The sequence below is a fragment of the Urtica dioica genome, chromosome 8, assembly GCF_054948205.1.
Source record: "Urtica dioica subsp. dioica isolate 48M chromosome 8, U.dioica_male_clone48M_v1_H2, whole genome shotgun sequence".
Lineage (NCBI taxonomy): Eukaryota > Viridiplantae > Streptophyta > Magnoliopsida > Rosales > Urticaceae > Urtica > Urtica dioica.
This window is the reverse complement of record NC_142763.1, coordinates 570065-585734: the sequence shown is the minus strand read 5'-3', so window position 1 is coordinate 585734 and position 15670 is coordinate 570065. Positions and strand designations below refer to the sequence as shown.

The following is a 15670-nucleotide window of genomic DNA, read 5'->3' as shown; positions in this document are numbered from 1 at the left end:
GCACTTTAGCTTATTAATCTTTTTTATTTTTTTTTTTTTTTTTTTTTTTTTACCTTAAGTCCTTTACTTTTGATTTGTTCTAGTCCATACTCCGTAGCCCCTCAAGTTTCGGTTCATACTTTTAACGAAAGATCATGTATTTTACATAACAATTAGCTTTTACCGCGTACTTGACCTTTTTTCAACTATATCCTTAAATATTGTGTTAAAAAAATACAAGCACAACTCTCGTAAACCTAATATTTTTAGGGTCAAGCGGCTAAATGGCCAAATAGAACTTAAGGATTTGCAAAATAGCCAAAGTTTATCAAGTATAAGCAAAATAGCCAAGCTGCGATTATTAATCCAGGCAGGATTAAATTTAATCCAGACAAGATATCGGGATTAAATTTAATCCAGGCTGGATTAATTTAGTCCAGGGATTTTATTCAGCCTTAAAATTTAATCATCGACCTTCTCCGATCTTCTTCTTCTCAGACCTCCTTCCAGTTACCGCAATCGCACAGATCTTACCTCCCGTCGGACTCTCCGTCACGGCGGCGAAGGCGAGGAGATCGACGGAGATTCGCGACTCTCCGTCACGCTACGGCGACGAGGCGGGCTTCCTCGCTGGAAAGGTTCGTCGCCGGAGCTCCTGCCCTCCCTCGCCGGCGAGATAGTCGCCGCCGCCCGCCACATGGCCGACCACCGCCCGCGGCCGGGCCCCGCGGTGCTGCGCATGGAAGTCGAGATGGTCCTCCCGGTCGACAGAATCCCCGGCGGCGAGGTGATCGAGGGTCTGCAGAGAGTTATGGCTATTTTGGCTAACCTAATGAAACTATGGCTATTTTGCAAAAGCCATAGTTTGAATTGGCTAGTTCATGCCATTTTTCCATATTTTTATTATATTTTTTAGTAGTACTCACTATGAATATGAAGTAATTCTGAGATGGCTAGAAGACACCTTGAAAGTTTTTAGAGAGGCTAAACTTGACCAAAATCAAAAGAGCAGTGTAAAGTAATCTTAATTAATCTCCACAACTTTCACTTTCTTTGACATCTTAATTAATCTCCCTAACGAACTGATAGTGAAGTTAAAAAGACGTCATTATTATAGTAATATAGCATCAGACCTGAAAATGGACAAAATACATATTAATATGTATAGATCGTTAAACATAGATTTGTGTCAGCGTTAACAGCTATGAAGGAAGTGATTAAATTCAGACAGAAAAAAAAATAATAATAAACATGTATTGCCGCAGTCAGCTAAAAACCCTACCAATTTTTTTTTTCCTTCATTCTTGCTTTTTCTCGTAAACGCCGCTGCGGCTAGAATTAGGCCATTTTTACAACTAATGTAAAACCCAAAAATTTATGGGGCAAAACACAAGTTACAGAAACTAGTAACAGCTTTAAGAAACGGTTCGGCCATAGCACAGGCAAGCAAGGTAGAGATTCTTGGACCGTTTTTCCTGCAAAAACATTTACCCGATTATGAGAACTCTCGTTACCCTCTTGAAGAAAAAAAAAAATAAAAAAATAAAAAATAAAAAAAAAAACCTCGAACACACAGAGTCTGAGTTTTCTTGGTTACCTTAATGTGTGTGCTCGGGAACTGAGAAGTGTGGAGAGTTTCCTGAATTTCGTCCCCGGGCTTGCGCTCGGGAATGCTGAGGATGAGGGCAGATTGGTCCCTAGTTGAGGCTATCGACGTAATACGATACCCACTGTCCAGACGCCTGTGAATGCCCTCGCTTGGGTACAGGAAATCAAGCTCCACAACCTGTATATGTATGTATGTATGTATGTATGTATGTATTAGAAAGTGCGTATAAGAACGAAGATGAGAATAGTGAGATGATAATGACATGACCTGATCAATGAAGCCGGCGTTGCGAGACACGACAACGACCCATCCGTTAGCAGCGGTGGCCATCGAGGTCACGTGGAAACCCTCTTTCCATTTCTTGTTGATCCACTTGAAAGGAAACGAGTCGCTCACTTTGTACGACTGTTGAGAATATTGGGTGCCTGTTGTAATACACATCAATTTTTTGGAATTTACATGCTAAGAAGTTGTGGAAGATATTAGTTCCAAAATCAGTACCCTAAGTACTTCAAGAAATTTGGAAATGAAAAATGGAACAATAACTAAAACCCCAGTGATATTAAGAAATTTTTGCTCAAGTAAACCCCAAAAGCAATTTTCATGTCAAGCAAGTGGGTCGTTATCGAAGTGGAAATATGGAGAGAAAACAATTTGAGAAAAAAAAAAAAAAAAAAAAATCGTTGCAATCAACAATACATCGCAAACATGTACTCGAGCAATATAAGGATCCTGGAAAGTTGAAAGAACGAACCTTCTGACATCACTACAAGGGAGGTTCCGTTGTTGGCACCGGCAATGGAACTGATAGAAAAGTTCTTCTCCCACTGTTTCATGATCCAACTCTGCATTGGGAATAGAACCAAATTCAGCCGTGATAAGACTACTCTTAGGACCACGTGGTTAAAAAGTGCAAAGAAGGAAAATAATTACCTTGAGTAGGAAAAGCGGCGAGAGTTCGTGAACCTGGTTTGTAAAGCCAGTCCCAGCGTCCATAATAAGTGCCCACAGATTCGAGCAAGACGATACGCAGCTTATAAGCAATCCGTCTGCAACACCTTTATCCACATGTTGTTTCAACCTCGCATCAGCCACGTTGTAATGGTACCTAGTACACAACAACACGCACAATCTGATTAATATGTGATTGAAGATGCTTATTAATGTGACAGAAAACATATAGAGCAATTACGGTGTCAGATAAAACTCATTTAGAGCCAAGAGATCAATTAAAAATGAATCCAAACAGTTAAAGTTATGCAAGAATAAATCAAACCATACTATGATGTATGTACCTTTGCTTCATCGGCAATCTGGCATTGTAAACCGAAATCCACTGTGTTGCGGGAACTTCGAGACGAACCTTCTTCTTTGGTTGCCCATCATCTTCTTCCTCAACATTCAGTCTACCCCGCTTTTGTCCTACTTGGCTAACAATCTGGCAATGTGACATTTTACAAGTATAACCAGCAAAGACATATATATTTATATATATTATACAAGCAACATGCCTGAAAGTGAAGATTCATTCGTGTTTTCTATTTATATGCATACCTTTTGAGCACCGTCTATCTTTAGCGGTCTGCCAGCCGGATTTGGTCCTACCAAACTCTCAAACAGAGCTATTAGCTTTGAGTAGTTGGGCTCTTCGATTTCCGAGCTCCCAATCGCTTCTCTGCGGCGGCGATGGAGACTCTTGCCACGGCGGCCCATGTTTTAAAATAATTTTCCGGCGACGGAGGGAACCGAAGCCGATCGCCTCTTCTCGTGTTCTATTTCCGTTCGAAGCCCTAGAAACTCGGCCTCGGTGAAGCTTGGACAACGCTGAAACCCATAAAAGCTCGGCGGCGATAAGAACCACGCGAAGGCCTTGACGCTTTGACCATTAAAGAATCCTAGACGGTCATCACACATATATCATCGAAGACATCGACGTGAAATTGAAGGATCGATTCGATGATTCCTGCTTTGAAGCCTGAGAACAGAGAATTTTTTTTAGTAATTAGGGTCTTTGCTTTTCCCTTTTTTTTCTTTATTTTAGGGGAAAATAAAATGGGAGCAGAGAAAAAACTGGATTTCACAAGTGGGATACAACGGATGAGCTGACGTGGCATTTTGGAGATGATATTTCATCCTGAGTTGGGGTGTGGAGGGTCCCATCTGTACTTAGAAATTTTTATTTTCACTTTCTCGAAAACTTGAAACAAATTTTACATTTATGTTAAAAAAAAATGTCCACTTGGTTTCCTTGGATTTGCCTTCCATTTTGTATATTTGGCTCACGTGCCCTTGAATTTGGGGTACTTTCACATTTTGACTCTCCACACTTCTTTTCATTACAAATTAACCTTTGAACTTCGTTTCAGCGGCCAGCTAGCAATTTTTCTTGGGTTCAAAGCTAAAATTGGTTGCAAAATTTAGGTGTGGAATAATAACCACTAGGCTAAATTATGTACCACTAAAAATTGTAAAGAAGATCAAAATCTCAAAATAGGAACGAAGGTCACTTAATAACAATAACAAAAAAACTGTCATATTATAAATACCAGTATATATTTCACCACTGCATATATATGATTATTGACTATTGAGCATGTCTCTAACCTTAAATCAAGCTTTATTAACATTACGTTCACCTTGCAAATCCAAGTCTTGTACGTCTACATCAAACCTTTGTCTTTACTCACATGAAAACAAATTGATAAATAACACTATATATACACACTGATTTCTTTTAAATAATAGAAATGCATTCAATTATGAAATTAAAAAAGAAATGGGAAATTAAAATTAAAATCAAACTTTCCTACACTCACAAATCTTCTATCCTAAAAAATGAAATAAAATAGATATATTGATATAGTTACATCTTCAACTTATGTGGTTGATGAGTCTTCTTAAATCCAAACTTAACACGTCCTCTTCTATGATTACCGCCACCGCCGCGCCTTCCCGGATCCTTCCGGCCACCACCGCGCCTTCCCGGATTCTTTTCGATGTTTAAGGGCGTGTTTGGCACAGCTTTTTTAAGCCTGTTTTTGCTGTTAGCAAAAACCAAACTGCAATCTTTTGATTTGGTAAAACAGTTTTTAGAAAAAAAATTCAAAAACGATTTTAAAAATTGTACATGAGTCACAAAAGCTACGAATCTTAGCTTTTAGAAAAAGCGTTTTTGTATTTGATATAAAATTACTTTAATATCCTCACATGAGTATCCATAGCACTGTTAAATATTTATTTTAAGTCTATTTTAGTCTTTTTACTATAATATTTTTATTTTACCAAACGTAAAATCAGCTTTTGTTACCAGCAACAACTGTTTTATAAACAGCTTACCAAACACCTGTCAGTTTAAAAAAAAACAGTTTTTTTCCAAAAACTGAATTTAAAAGCGTTTTTTTTTTAAACAAAGCTATGCCAAACGATGGCTAAGAAAGATTAAAAAAAAAACCAACTTCTTTTTCGTCGTGTGAGGAAAAAGGACTAAAAGAAAAAACTGCCCTCTTGTCAAATGATTGGAGGTGGTTATTTGCTCTGGGGCTCTTTCAAAAATAACTGTCACCGAATTACCAAAATAGAATTAACAAAATATCCAAAGAGAAATAACTCTCCCAATCGTTATATCAACCATGATCAAATATAGGACAAGCAACGCATTCACTTTCGTACCAAAGTTCATTTGTCAATTTTGATTTTTTTTTTTTTTCTAAGCAACGGTTGGTTGCACTTTAGCTTCTAAATCATTTTTTTTTTTTTACTGAAGTCCTTTACTTTTGATTTGTTTTAGTCCATACTCCATAGCCCCTCAGGTTTCGGTTCATAATTTTAACGACAAATCATGTATTTTATATAGCAAACAATTAGCTTTTACTGCGTACTTGACCTTTTTTTTTAACTATGTCATTAAATATTGTGTTAAAAAAATACAAGCACAACTCTTGTAAACTAATACTTTTATTATATTTTTTAGTATAAATATGAAGTAATTATGAGGCGGCTAGAATACATATCGAAAGCTTTTAGAGGCTAAACTTGCCCAAAATCAAAAGAGCAGTGTAAAACTATTCTTAATTAATCTTCACCACTTTCAATTTTTTTGACATCATTATTAATCTCCCTAACGAACTAATAGTGAAGTTAAAAGTTAAAACGACATCATTATTATAGTAATATAGCATCAGACCTGAAGATGGGCAAAATACATATAATATGTATAGATCGTTAAACATAGATTTGTGTCAGCGTTAACAACTATGAAGGAAAGTGATTAAATTCAGACAGTTCAAAAAAATTAAACATGTATTGCCGCAGTCAGCTAAAAACCCTAGCAATTTTTTTTTTCTTTCATTCTTTCTTTTTCTCGTAAATGCCGCTGCGGCTAGAATTAGGCCATTTTTACAACTAATGTAAAACCCAAAAATTTATGGGGCAAAACACAAGTTACAGAAACTAGTAACAGCTTTAAGAAACGGTTCGGCCGTAGCACAGGCAAGCAAGGTAGAGATTCTTGGACCATTTTTCCTGCAAAAACATTTACCCGATTATGAGAACTCTCGTTACCCTCTTGAAATAAAAAAATAAAAAAAACCTCGAACACACAGAGACTGAGTTTTCTTGGTCACCTTAACGTGTGTGCTTGGGAACTGAGAAGTGCGGAGAGTTTCCTGAGTTTCGTCCCCAGGCTTGCGCTTGGGAATGCTGAGGATGAGAGCAGATTGGTCCCAAGTTGAGGCTATTGACGTAATACGATACCCACTGTCCCAACGCCTGTGAATGCCCTCGCTTGGGTACAGGAAATCGAGCTCCACAACCTGTATGTATGTATGTATGTATGTATGTATGTATGTATGTATATGTATTAGAACGTGCGTATAAGAACGAAGATGAGAATAGTGAGATGATAATGACCTGATCGCTGAAGCCAGCGTTGCGAGACATGACAACGCCCCATCGGTTAGCGGCGGTGGCCATCGAGGTCACGTGGAAACCCTCTTTCCATTTCTTGTTGATCCACTTGAAAGGAAACGAGTCGCTCACTTTGTACGACTGTTGAGAATATTGGGTGCCTGTTGTAATACACACATCAAATATTTTGGAATTTACATGCTAAGAAGTTCTGGTAAATATTAGTCCCAAAATCAGTACCCTAAGTACTTCAAGAAATTTGGAAAGGAAAAAATGGAACAATAACTAAAACCCCAGTGATATTAAGAAATTGTTGCTCAAGTAAATCCCAAAAGCAATTTCCATGTCAGGCAAGTGGGTCGTTATCGAAGTTGAAATATGGAGAGAAAACAATACTTTTTTGTGAAAAAAAAAAAAAAAAAAAAAAAAAAAAAAAAAATTGTTGCAATCGACAATACATCACAAACATGTACCCGAGCAATATAAGGATCCTGGAAAGTTGAAAGCTCCACAGAAGTTCTCTAACTAGCACAATAAGCATATACTACAGTTAATAAGTAATAACTATCACAAAAGAACGAACCTTTTGACATCACTACAAGGGAGGTTCCGTTGTTGGCACCGGCAATGGAACTGATATAAAAGTTCTTCTCCCACTGTTCCATGATCCAACTCTGCATTGGGAATAGAACCAAATTCAGCCGTGATAGACTGGTCTTAGGACCACGTGGTTAAAAAGTGCAAAGGAAAATAATTACCTTGTGTAAGAAAAACGGCGAGAGTTCGTGAACCTGGTTTGTAAAACCAGTCCCAGCGTCCATAATAAGTGCCCACAGATTCGAGCAAGACGATACGCAGCTTATAAGCAATCCGTCTGCAACACCTTTATCCACATGTTGTTTCAACCTCGCATCAGCCACGTTGTAATGGTACCTAGTACACAACAATAACCACAATCTGATTAATATGTGATTCAAGATGCTTATTAATGTGACAGAAAACATATAGAGCAATTACGGTGTCAGATAAAACTCATTTAGAGCCAAGATATCAATTAAAAATGAATCCAAACAGTTAAAGTTATGCAAGAATAAATCAAACCATACTATGATGTATGTACCTTTGCTTCATCGGCAATCTGGCATTGTAAACCGAAATCCACTGTGTTGCGGGAACTCCGAGACGAACCTTCTTCTTTGGTTGCCCATCATCTTCTTCCTCAACATTCAGTCTACCCCGCTTTTGTCCTACTTGGCTAATAATCTGGCATTGTTTACAAGTATAACCACCAAACACATGTATATTATACAAGCAACATGCCTAAAAATGAAGATTCATTCGTGTTTTCTATTTATATGCATACCTTTTGAGCACCGTCTATCTTTAGCGGTCTGCCAGCCGGATTTGGTCCTATCAAACTCTCAAACAGAGATATTAGCTTTGAGTAGTTGGGCTCTTCGTCAAATTTCATGTTCACCACGTGCTCGAGAAATTGCTTGAGAGGTGCCGGGCAGAAACAACACAGCATTTCAGGAGAAGTAATCATCTTTTTCTTGCAAACTTGGAATGATTTATTGTCGCCCTGGCAAGAGAGCAGAACAAAGCTCAAGAAAGATGCTCACAATGAGGCAATGGAAAACCAACTATAATCGGAAGCAACATTGAATACCTGATAACCTTGCCATGGTAATCTGCCCCGGAGAAGGAAAACGAGTGTATACGCAAGGGACTCGAGATCGTCTCTTCTGCTGGCAGTTCTTCCCAAATGAGCATGCACGCTAGCATATCGAACCGTCCCTCTGTGAATTGTGAACGGATAACAATTAGCACATAGTTAAATAGCCGTAGAATGTATATAACGCCCATGATTCTGATAAGACCCTGAATCTTTCATAGCTAATAAAATAGGAAAATACAAGATATTGTAAGTGTTGAGGCTTGTTCTCTCCCCTGGGAAACATCCCAATTTTTTACCCAATAATTTCCTAAATTTCCCATTCACTCTCTTCTTACTTATACCAAGTAACTGCTTAACCAACTATTAGTTTCTAACTACGACACTACCCTTGAGGTCGTAGCAGATTCATAGTTACCTAAACAAGTCCGGACGCTGATCATATTCAACATGTTGTCCATTCGAACTGTCCCTCCATTTTGTTGCTGAAAAAAAAAACATGGAACGACAGAGATCATTGCTAAACGAAGTAAGAGATATAATTGATAACAGAAGCGTAAGAGGGCGAATTTACTCACCCAGTCCAAGATCAACAAGAAATAACTTCTTTTCTTGTGCTGTAGATGGCTGACCGAGTAAAAAGTTCTCTGGCTTGACGTCTCCGTGTACATAACTAATAATACAAGACATCCATGAGTCACAATTTCAAACTTAACAAACCCTAAAATTGCTGTGAATATATAGCAATTTGCATCACAGAAAAGATACCCTTTTGCGTGCATCTTCTCCAGAATCGATAGTGACTCAACAGCAATACAGGCGACCATTTCTGAAGACATTCTGTATATACATGCAAAAATTTCAGTTCAAATACTTACAATGAGTTAATCAGGCAAAGATGTAATGAAAAATAAACTTGATTGCTGTTATCAGGACTATAAAGAAACAGATCTCCCTTTGTGTCATACATAACTAATCTCAATGTGTTGGATATTACTTTCAAACCACTTGCAGGGGTAAAATTACCCATTTGTCAAAAGAAATCAACTACAGTTCATGCAAAAACATATCTCCAAGCTTAATGATTTGATTTAGATTTACTTACGCTTGACCTGATGTGTTCCATACATCCCACAAGCTGGGTCCTAGCATGTCCATAACCTAATTATATATTCATAACCAAAAAAAGTTAATCCATAAATAAAAATGAAAATAAAAAAATTGTACAAACGAAATTTTAAATTGACTATAAGTTTATCATACCATCACATAATATTCTCCTTGTCTACCTTTGTAGTGCACTTTAGGAACTCCATGACTACCACCAAGTGCGCTGTCGAATATAATTTTTTTAAAAATAAATAAATAAAACCCGATCAAGTTATTAAAGAAAAGATACTGTTTAAATGACATCGCAACTGAATCACATCATTCGAGCAGAAGAGAGGATAATTTTTTATTATACGTACTTGTAGACTTGCCACTCGTATGGAGGGCCATAGTTACAGCCTTTGCTATTCCTGTGCTCAAACTTCAAAGCAACCTGATAATAGGATAAACTAATTAAGAATGCGCTAACGCCATTTTAACAAGTGTAATATCAATCAATTTTTTTTGTTATAAAATATTTTAGTGGATCAACATCATCAAACTAGAAAGCTTATGACTCACCTCCAAAGCGTTCGCACCTGTTCCGCGTTCATTACCTCCCGACATTCGTCGACCAACAAACACCTGTCCAAACCCTCCTTTACCCAACTTTCTCTCCACCTTGTATACAGGTGAACTTCCCATTTGAACCTTCAAAAAATTACAAACAAAAATTAATAATTCGTAAATCCAAAGACACGATAAGGAACACAACATACATAGAATAGATCAAACAAAAGCTCAACCATGCTTCAAATAATAGCATATCATGTTTATGAAAAGCTCGACTTCGTAAATATTCTACACAAACGGAAGAACTAGCATATCCCAATATATACAGCTCAACAAAAACACAGATACTCTCAGTCTAATTATCACAAATGACGATACCAAATAAACAAGCTTTCAAAACGATAAAACTGCAGAAAAATCAATTGTTAAACTTAACCTATACATTGATGAGAAAAAAATGCCAACCTATGACAAACCAGAGTATTCCGATCAGCTATTCTAACTCGAATTTTGAATCTTTACTTAACTGTACCCGCTTAATAGAGCATTAATCGCACAACATATTACCGCAAAACACAAATAAGATACGTATATCTACAATTTCAGAATAGACATTTGTGTTACACGGAAACCAAAACCATACACAAATCAAACCAATGCCAAAAGAAAATACCTTTTCAGGAAAAGGAACGGTATTGCCTTCATCTTCCTGCCCAGCAGCCCTGTTCGCGCTCAAACCACCACTCTCGTCTCCCATGATTTCTTTCTCTTCTTTTTTCTCTTCCTATTTCTCTTTCTCTTCTTTCTCGCCCTCCAAAATCACAACCACTTCTTCGTTGTTCTTCTTCTATTTCCGAGCTCCCAATCGCTTCTCTGCGGCGGCGATGGAGACTCTTGCCACGACGGCCCTTGATTTAATGTAATTTTCCGGCGACGGAGGGAACCGAAGCCGATCGCCTCTCTCGTGTTCTATTTCCGTTCGAAGACCTAGAAACTCGGCCTCGGCGAAGCTTGAACATCGCTGAAACCCATAAAAGCTCGGCGGCGATAGGAACCACGCGAAGGCCTTGACGCTTTGACCATTAAAGAATCCCAGACGGCCATCATACAGATATCATCGAAGACATCGACGTGAAATTGAAGGATCGATTCGATGATTCCTGCTTTGAAGCCTGAGAACAGAGAATTTTTTAGTAATTAGGGTTTGCTTTTCCCTTTTTTTTCTTTATTTTAGGGGAAAATAAAATGGGAGCAGAGAAAAAACTGGATTTCACAAGAGGGATACAACGGATGAGCTGACGTGGCATTTTGGAGATGATATTTCATCTTGAGTTGGGGGTGTGGTGGGTCCCATCTGTACTTTGAAATTTTTATTTTCACTCTTTCGAAAACTTGAAACAAATTTTACATTTATGTTAAAAAAATAAAATGTCTTGAAATACTTATCAGGAGCGTGTCAAAATTGTTACATTATTTACCCATACCTCGAGATACCAATGACAGTATTTTTTTTTTTATCAAACCAATGACAGTATTAAAAGAGTTAATGGCCATAAAAATCCTCAAAATTTTATATATACATTTAATTACTTTGTTTTTCGGCGAGTAAAATACGTGATATTAGTTTTTAGTTTTACCGTTGTTATTTTGACTTTTATGTTTAACGGAAGTCCACGTGTCATAATTATGTGATTAGTGATTTTTAAATAATTTTTTTTATTAAATTAAACAATTAAAAATACACATAGACAAATACACAAACGCACATATGTATAGTATATACACACACAAACAAACAAACATATATATACAAAATTCTCCACTTGCGACGGAAGCACCGCATAAATCCCCCCACTCCGCTGATCCTCGTTATCATGGTGGAAGAGAATTGTTTGAGGAGTTGTGTTATCAAACTATTCATTCAATTCAACCCAACTCTCCTATCCCGTTTTGCCAGTTCGATCACAATCGACATCAACAAGGCGAAGAAGAACAAGAAAAGTAAGAAGAGAGATAAACCTGTCGAAGAATCTGAGGGCGAGCTAGTGATGGAAGAGGACAGCGGCAATGCCGCAGAGGAGCTGAAAAGGAGAGTCGGGATGTTAAGGGGAAGAATATTCAAGGCAAAGAAAGAGCCGATGATGGAAAAGCTGTTCGAGAAGCTTTCACAACTTTCGACGGCGACGGACAGGCCGTCGAATCGCAATGGAGAAATTCGGCGGAACAAAGAGATCGTCGGAGCTCAGACAGCCCATCAAGTCTCGGTGGTGATTTTCGAGGCGATGGAGGCAATCTCGAAGAGGAGAGCTCACCTAAACTTTTGAGTATTTTTGTCGCTATTTACTTTTATTAAAAATAAAAAGTTATAGTAATGTGAAGTAACTAATTATCAACAACAAAAGTTTACTCAAAATATGCCGTAAAAACTTTATATATTTATGTTTGGTACAAAATATATATATTCTCACGTGTACTCGTCTCTATGTCAACATAATTTTTGTATATTCCTTTCAAAATTTTGATATTATTTATTTTGCATGTTATCTTGTTTTTTTGCTTGCTAGAGATTGAAAGAGATACTGACAACAATAGTTATAAGTTGCTAATTCTACAAATCTCACCTAGTTTTAATAATTTCACGAATCTCGTCTTTCTTTAAAATTTAGATCATTCTAGTAGAGGTAAATAAAATAATTTATAATCAAAATAAGTGGAATGTTTGAAGTAAAATCAGTCATCAACCATATGGGTATGTTAGTTAGAGGGTTATGATTCCCGTTATACATGTGACTTAGTAAGATGTAACATAATTGTCTTGTCAATTCTAAATTTTGGAAACTTTTAGTTAATTTATAAATCTTTATATCATTGCATTACAGAACTTGTATAGTTGTAAATTTTTACACTACAAACTTACTTCGTACCTGTTTCTTTTTAAGATTAACTTATGCGAATTCATTTTATTTATGATAATAATGATTTATGTGTGAATTTTACAAAGTTGAGAAGTAATAAAAAAATTAATCGCATATTTACTTTTTAAAACACCGTATATGTTTTAAATTAATTTATACTAATTATTTATTTTACAAATACAAATAATCGAATCTTTTTATCTATAATTTACAAACAAACGTGTCTGCTTATTTAATAGTGGTATTTGCATCTTATGTCACAAATTGGCAATCCAATTGCAAATAAGTCACACGCAAAAAATTTAGAAAGTTTTAGCAGAAAATGAAGTAATTTTTAATGAGGTATTGTAAAAATTCAGAAGACATGGAGTAACTAATAAAAAGAATAAATGATGAGAGAGAATGATGAGAGAGAGTAATTTGAAATTTGCACATGTGACACGAATGTAAATACGTGACATAAATGCAATTTTGACAATTTTGTGACACAAATGCAAAAATCCGACGAATTTGTGACATTGAAGCAAATTTCCTTGTTTAATTCTAACCAATTATGTTGTCACGGCCCACTTAACTGGAGCCCATTATCTAAAATGATCTAATGAAAACTTAAAAATAAATAATCGGACAATAATAACAATAAGTCGTGCAAATGTTCAATTTTATTTTATATGTAACACGAAACTAAGTGAGGGGTTCATTTCAGTCGAAATACACAAATATTTATTTACATAATACATAAATACAAAACACATTAATGAGTTTTTGAATCCTTGGGTGCGACGGAGGGAAAGGAAGGCAAGCGAAGCACAGCTTCCTCTGTTTCAATCGGGTCCGACCTCAATATCTACAAATCATAAAAATAACAAAAATAAATTAATTAATTGCAATAAATTATTATTACTATCATAAAAAAATATATTTAAAACTAAAATTACCGGGTCTTGGAGAACTGGCTTTGTGTCATCTTTCGCGGGCCTGAAATTGGGCTTCGTGGGCTTTTCTTGTGTTTGAGAGTTGTTGTTACTATTGGACTTCATAGCTACAAATAAAAGGCCCAAAACTACATAGTGAAGTTGGATATCAAATAAACAAAGGGAATAAACAAAACCAAGATATTTGCGTACTTACCTATACAAAAATGCCAACTGCTAAAAGCCCAAGCCTATCAAATTCCTCAATTTAATGACGTTTTGTTGAGAGCCTATCAGAATCATCTTTATGTAGAGTTTCATGACCAGAGTGTTGTATGCGAACGATGTGGGACAATTTGCTTTCATGTGGACAGCTTGCAAACTATCACCTAATCAAGTAAAGACTCTAAATGGAAAACTTCCTCATTATAGCTTTACAATAATGTTTACTCTATCAAGGTACAAAATAAACTACCGAAAAATTCAATGAAAAAAACTACCCAAAAAAATTAAAAAAAATTAATTGATGTTTAATGCTACTTATTTCTGCAACGATAGTTGTCGCAATGATTGTCACCGAGGAACTTCTTACAAACAAAATTTGCACCTTTAAGTGTGCCATTGAAGTTGTCATCCATATTTAATTAAGTATCTGTAATGATATGTTTCGTTGCAAATTCATCTATTTGTTGTAAATTTTAGGTAAATAATCACTTTCAGATTCTCGTACCCCGAGTTCAAGATACGAGTCAAGCGTACGTGTTCACACCGACTAAAAGCAAAAGTGTTAAAACTATTTTGCAAATGCTTATATGAGTGGATTAATAGACATAAGTTGTGCCTTATTGAGAACACAATACTAGAGTTAGTTAAATTAAATTTCAAAGTTTACAAAACAATGTAAGTAACAAAAAAAAAAATTAAATATTGTATTTTTTTACTTGATTCAATTTAATATATTATCAAATAACAATGATACATATGAACAAAAATTGTGACATGTTTTACTTTTAGCATCTATGAAGAGTTGAGTTCATAATTCTAGTAAAGACATATTCCATTAAAAAAACAAAAAAATAATCTCGAGTAATTTTAGCTCAACTCGTCGATTCACTTGTCACCTACATTTAATTGCATGAATTAGCTACACAGCCTAAAGCTCAAAGAAAACTTCTTTTTAAACAGAGATGTGATGAACAAACAAACGATGTGGGACTTTTCGACAACTTAAAAACTCAACTAATCAAACTATTGTCTCCAAATGAAATCGGTCTAACTTGAATCTAGTATGATAGCTTAATCGATAACAATGTCTATCAAATAATTGCGAAGTACACTGTTCTTGTTTTCTTGTTAATTTCACTGAGAACAATATACAAAGACTGAAAGATTCAGGACCTCATGACAATATTCCAGCAGTACATACCAAAGGCATTCAAAGCTGCGAGAAAAAAAATGAATTTGGGAACCATTTTTTCAACTTTAAGGACATCTCTTTTGTCGTTATTTATCAATACGGACAACACCTTTCACAACTTGGACTGAGTGATAATAATGCAGAGGCGTACATCTTATGAAAGGTCAAATTTTTTTTTAATTTTTGCAATCAACTTCATGAACTTTGGTTTTAACATTTTTAATCCTCTAGAATTTTAACAACAAAAATTACACGTTTCGAACATACAAGTAATTTTCAAAGCATATTTCAGCAAAGTACTTAATTAATTCGGTTATATATTTCATTAAAATAACAGTAGTTACTATTTATTTATTTATTGCAGTATACTTTATGAAATAGTTAGTAGTACTATCACTAAAATATGTCAGCCTGAAACATAAAATGATTGAAACTAGGGTTTTAGAAACCCATTTTCTTCTCAGCCGCCGCCCACTCCCCCCAGGCAACGGCCGTCGCCCTCGTTTAACGGCGGCAAGGCTAAGTCTTTGGGGGAGGCATGTCTAATCTCCAGCCGATTTGTTACCTCTTTTCTTTTCTTTTGTTTTTCTGCTT

General features: G+C 36.0%; 3 protein-coding genes across 3 annotated transcripts; all 3 read right to left on the bottom strand.

Annotated features, from left to right (window-relative positions):
* Nucleotides 1-1119: 1119 nt before the first annotated feature.
* On the bottom strand, nucleotides 1120-3609 carry LOC149386931 (kinase-like protein). Its single transcript, XM_089624506.1, has 7 exons — nucleotides 3143-3609; nucleotides 2884-3026; nucleotides 2522-2696; nucleotides 2343-2433; nucleotides 1856-2013; nucleotides 1577-1765; nucleotides 1120-1454 (listed from the first exon to the last, which is right to left on the bottom strand). Exons 1-7 carry the CDS (start codon nucleotides 3299-3301, stop codon nucleotides 1395-1397), a joined length of 975 nt encoding a protein of 324 aa, XP_089480632.1. The 5' UTR covers nucleotides 3302-3609; the 3' UTR covers nucleotides 1120-1394.
* A 2169-nt stretch (nucleotides 3610-5778) lies between these two features.
* LOC149386930 (casein kinase 1-like protein HD16) lies at nucleotides 5779-11093 on the bottom strand. Its single transcript, XM_089623301.1, has 16 exons — nucleotides 10504-11093; nucleotides 9840-9968; nucleotides 9638-9711; nucleotides 9432-9501; nucleotides 9274-9329; nucleotides 8937-9008; nucleotides 8747-8841; nucleotides 8587-8653; nucleotides 8163-8292; nucleotides 7857-8075; nucleotides 7614-7756; nucleotides 7252-7426; nucleotides 7077-7167; nucleotides 6497-6654; nucleotides 6211-6399; nucleotides 5779-6109 (listed from the first exon to the last, which is right to left on the bottom strand). The coding sequence occupies exons 1-16, from the start codon at nucleotides 10585-10587 to the stop codon at nucleotides 6050-6052; spliced, it is 1812 nt and encodes a 603-aa protein (XP_089479427.1). The 5' UTR covers nucleotides 10588-11093; the 3' UTR covers nucleotides 5779-6049.
* A 2256-nt stretch (nucleotides 11094-13349) lies between these two features.
* Nucleotides 13350-13934, bottom strand: LOC149386929 (uncharacterized). Its single transcript, XM_089624420.1, has 3 exons — nucleotides 13877-13934; nucleotides 13684-13787; nucleotides 13350-13592 (listed from the first exon to the last, which is right to left on the bottom strand). The coding sequence occupies exons 2-3, from the start codon at nucleotides 13783-13785 to the stop codon at nucleotides 13500-13502; spliced, it is 195 nt and encodes a 64-aa protein (XP_089480546.1). The 5' UTR covers nucleotides 13786-13787; nucleotides 13877-13934; the 3' UTR covers nucleotides 13350-13499.
* Between the last annotated feature and the right edge of the window lie 1736 nt (nucleotides 13935-15670).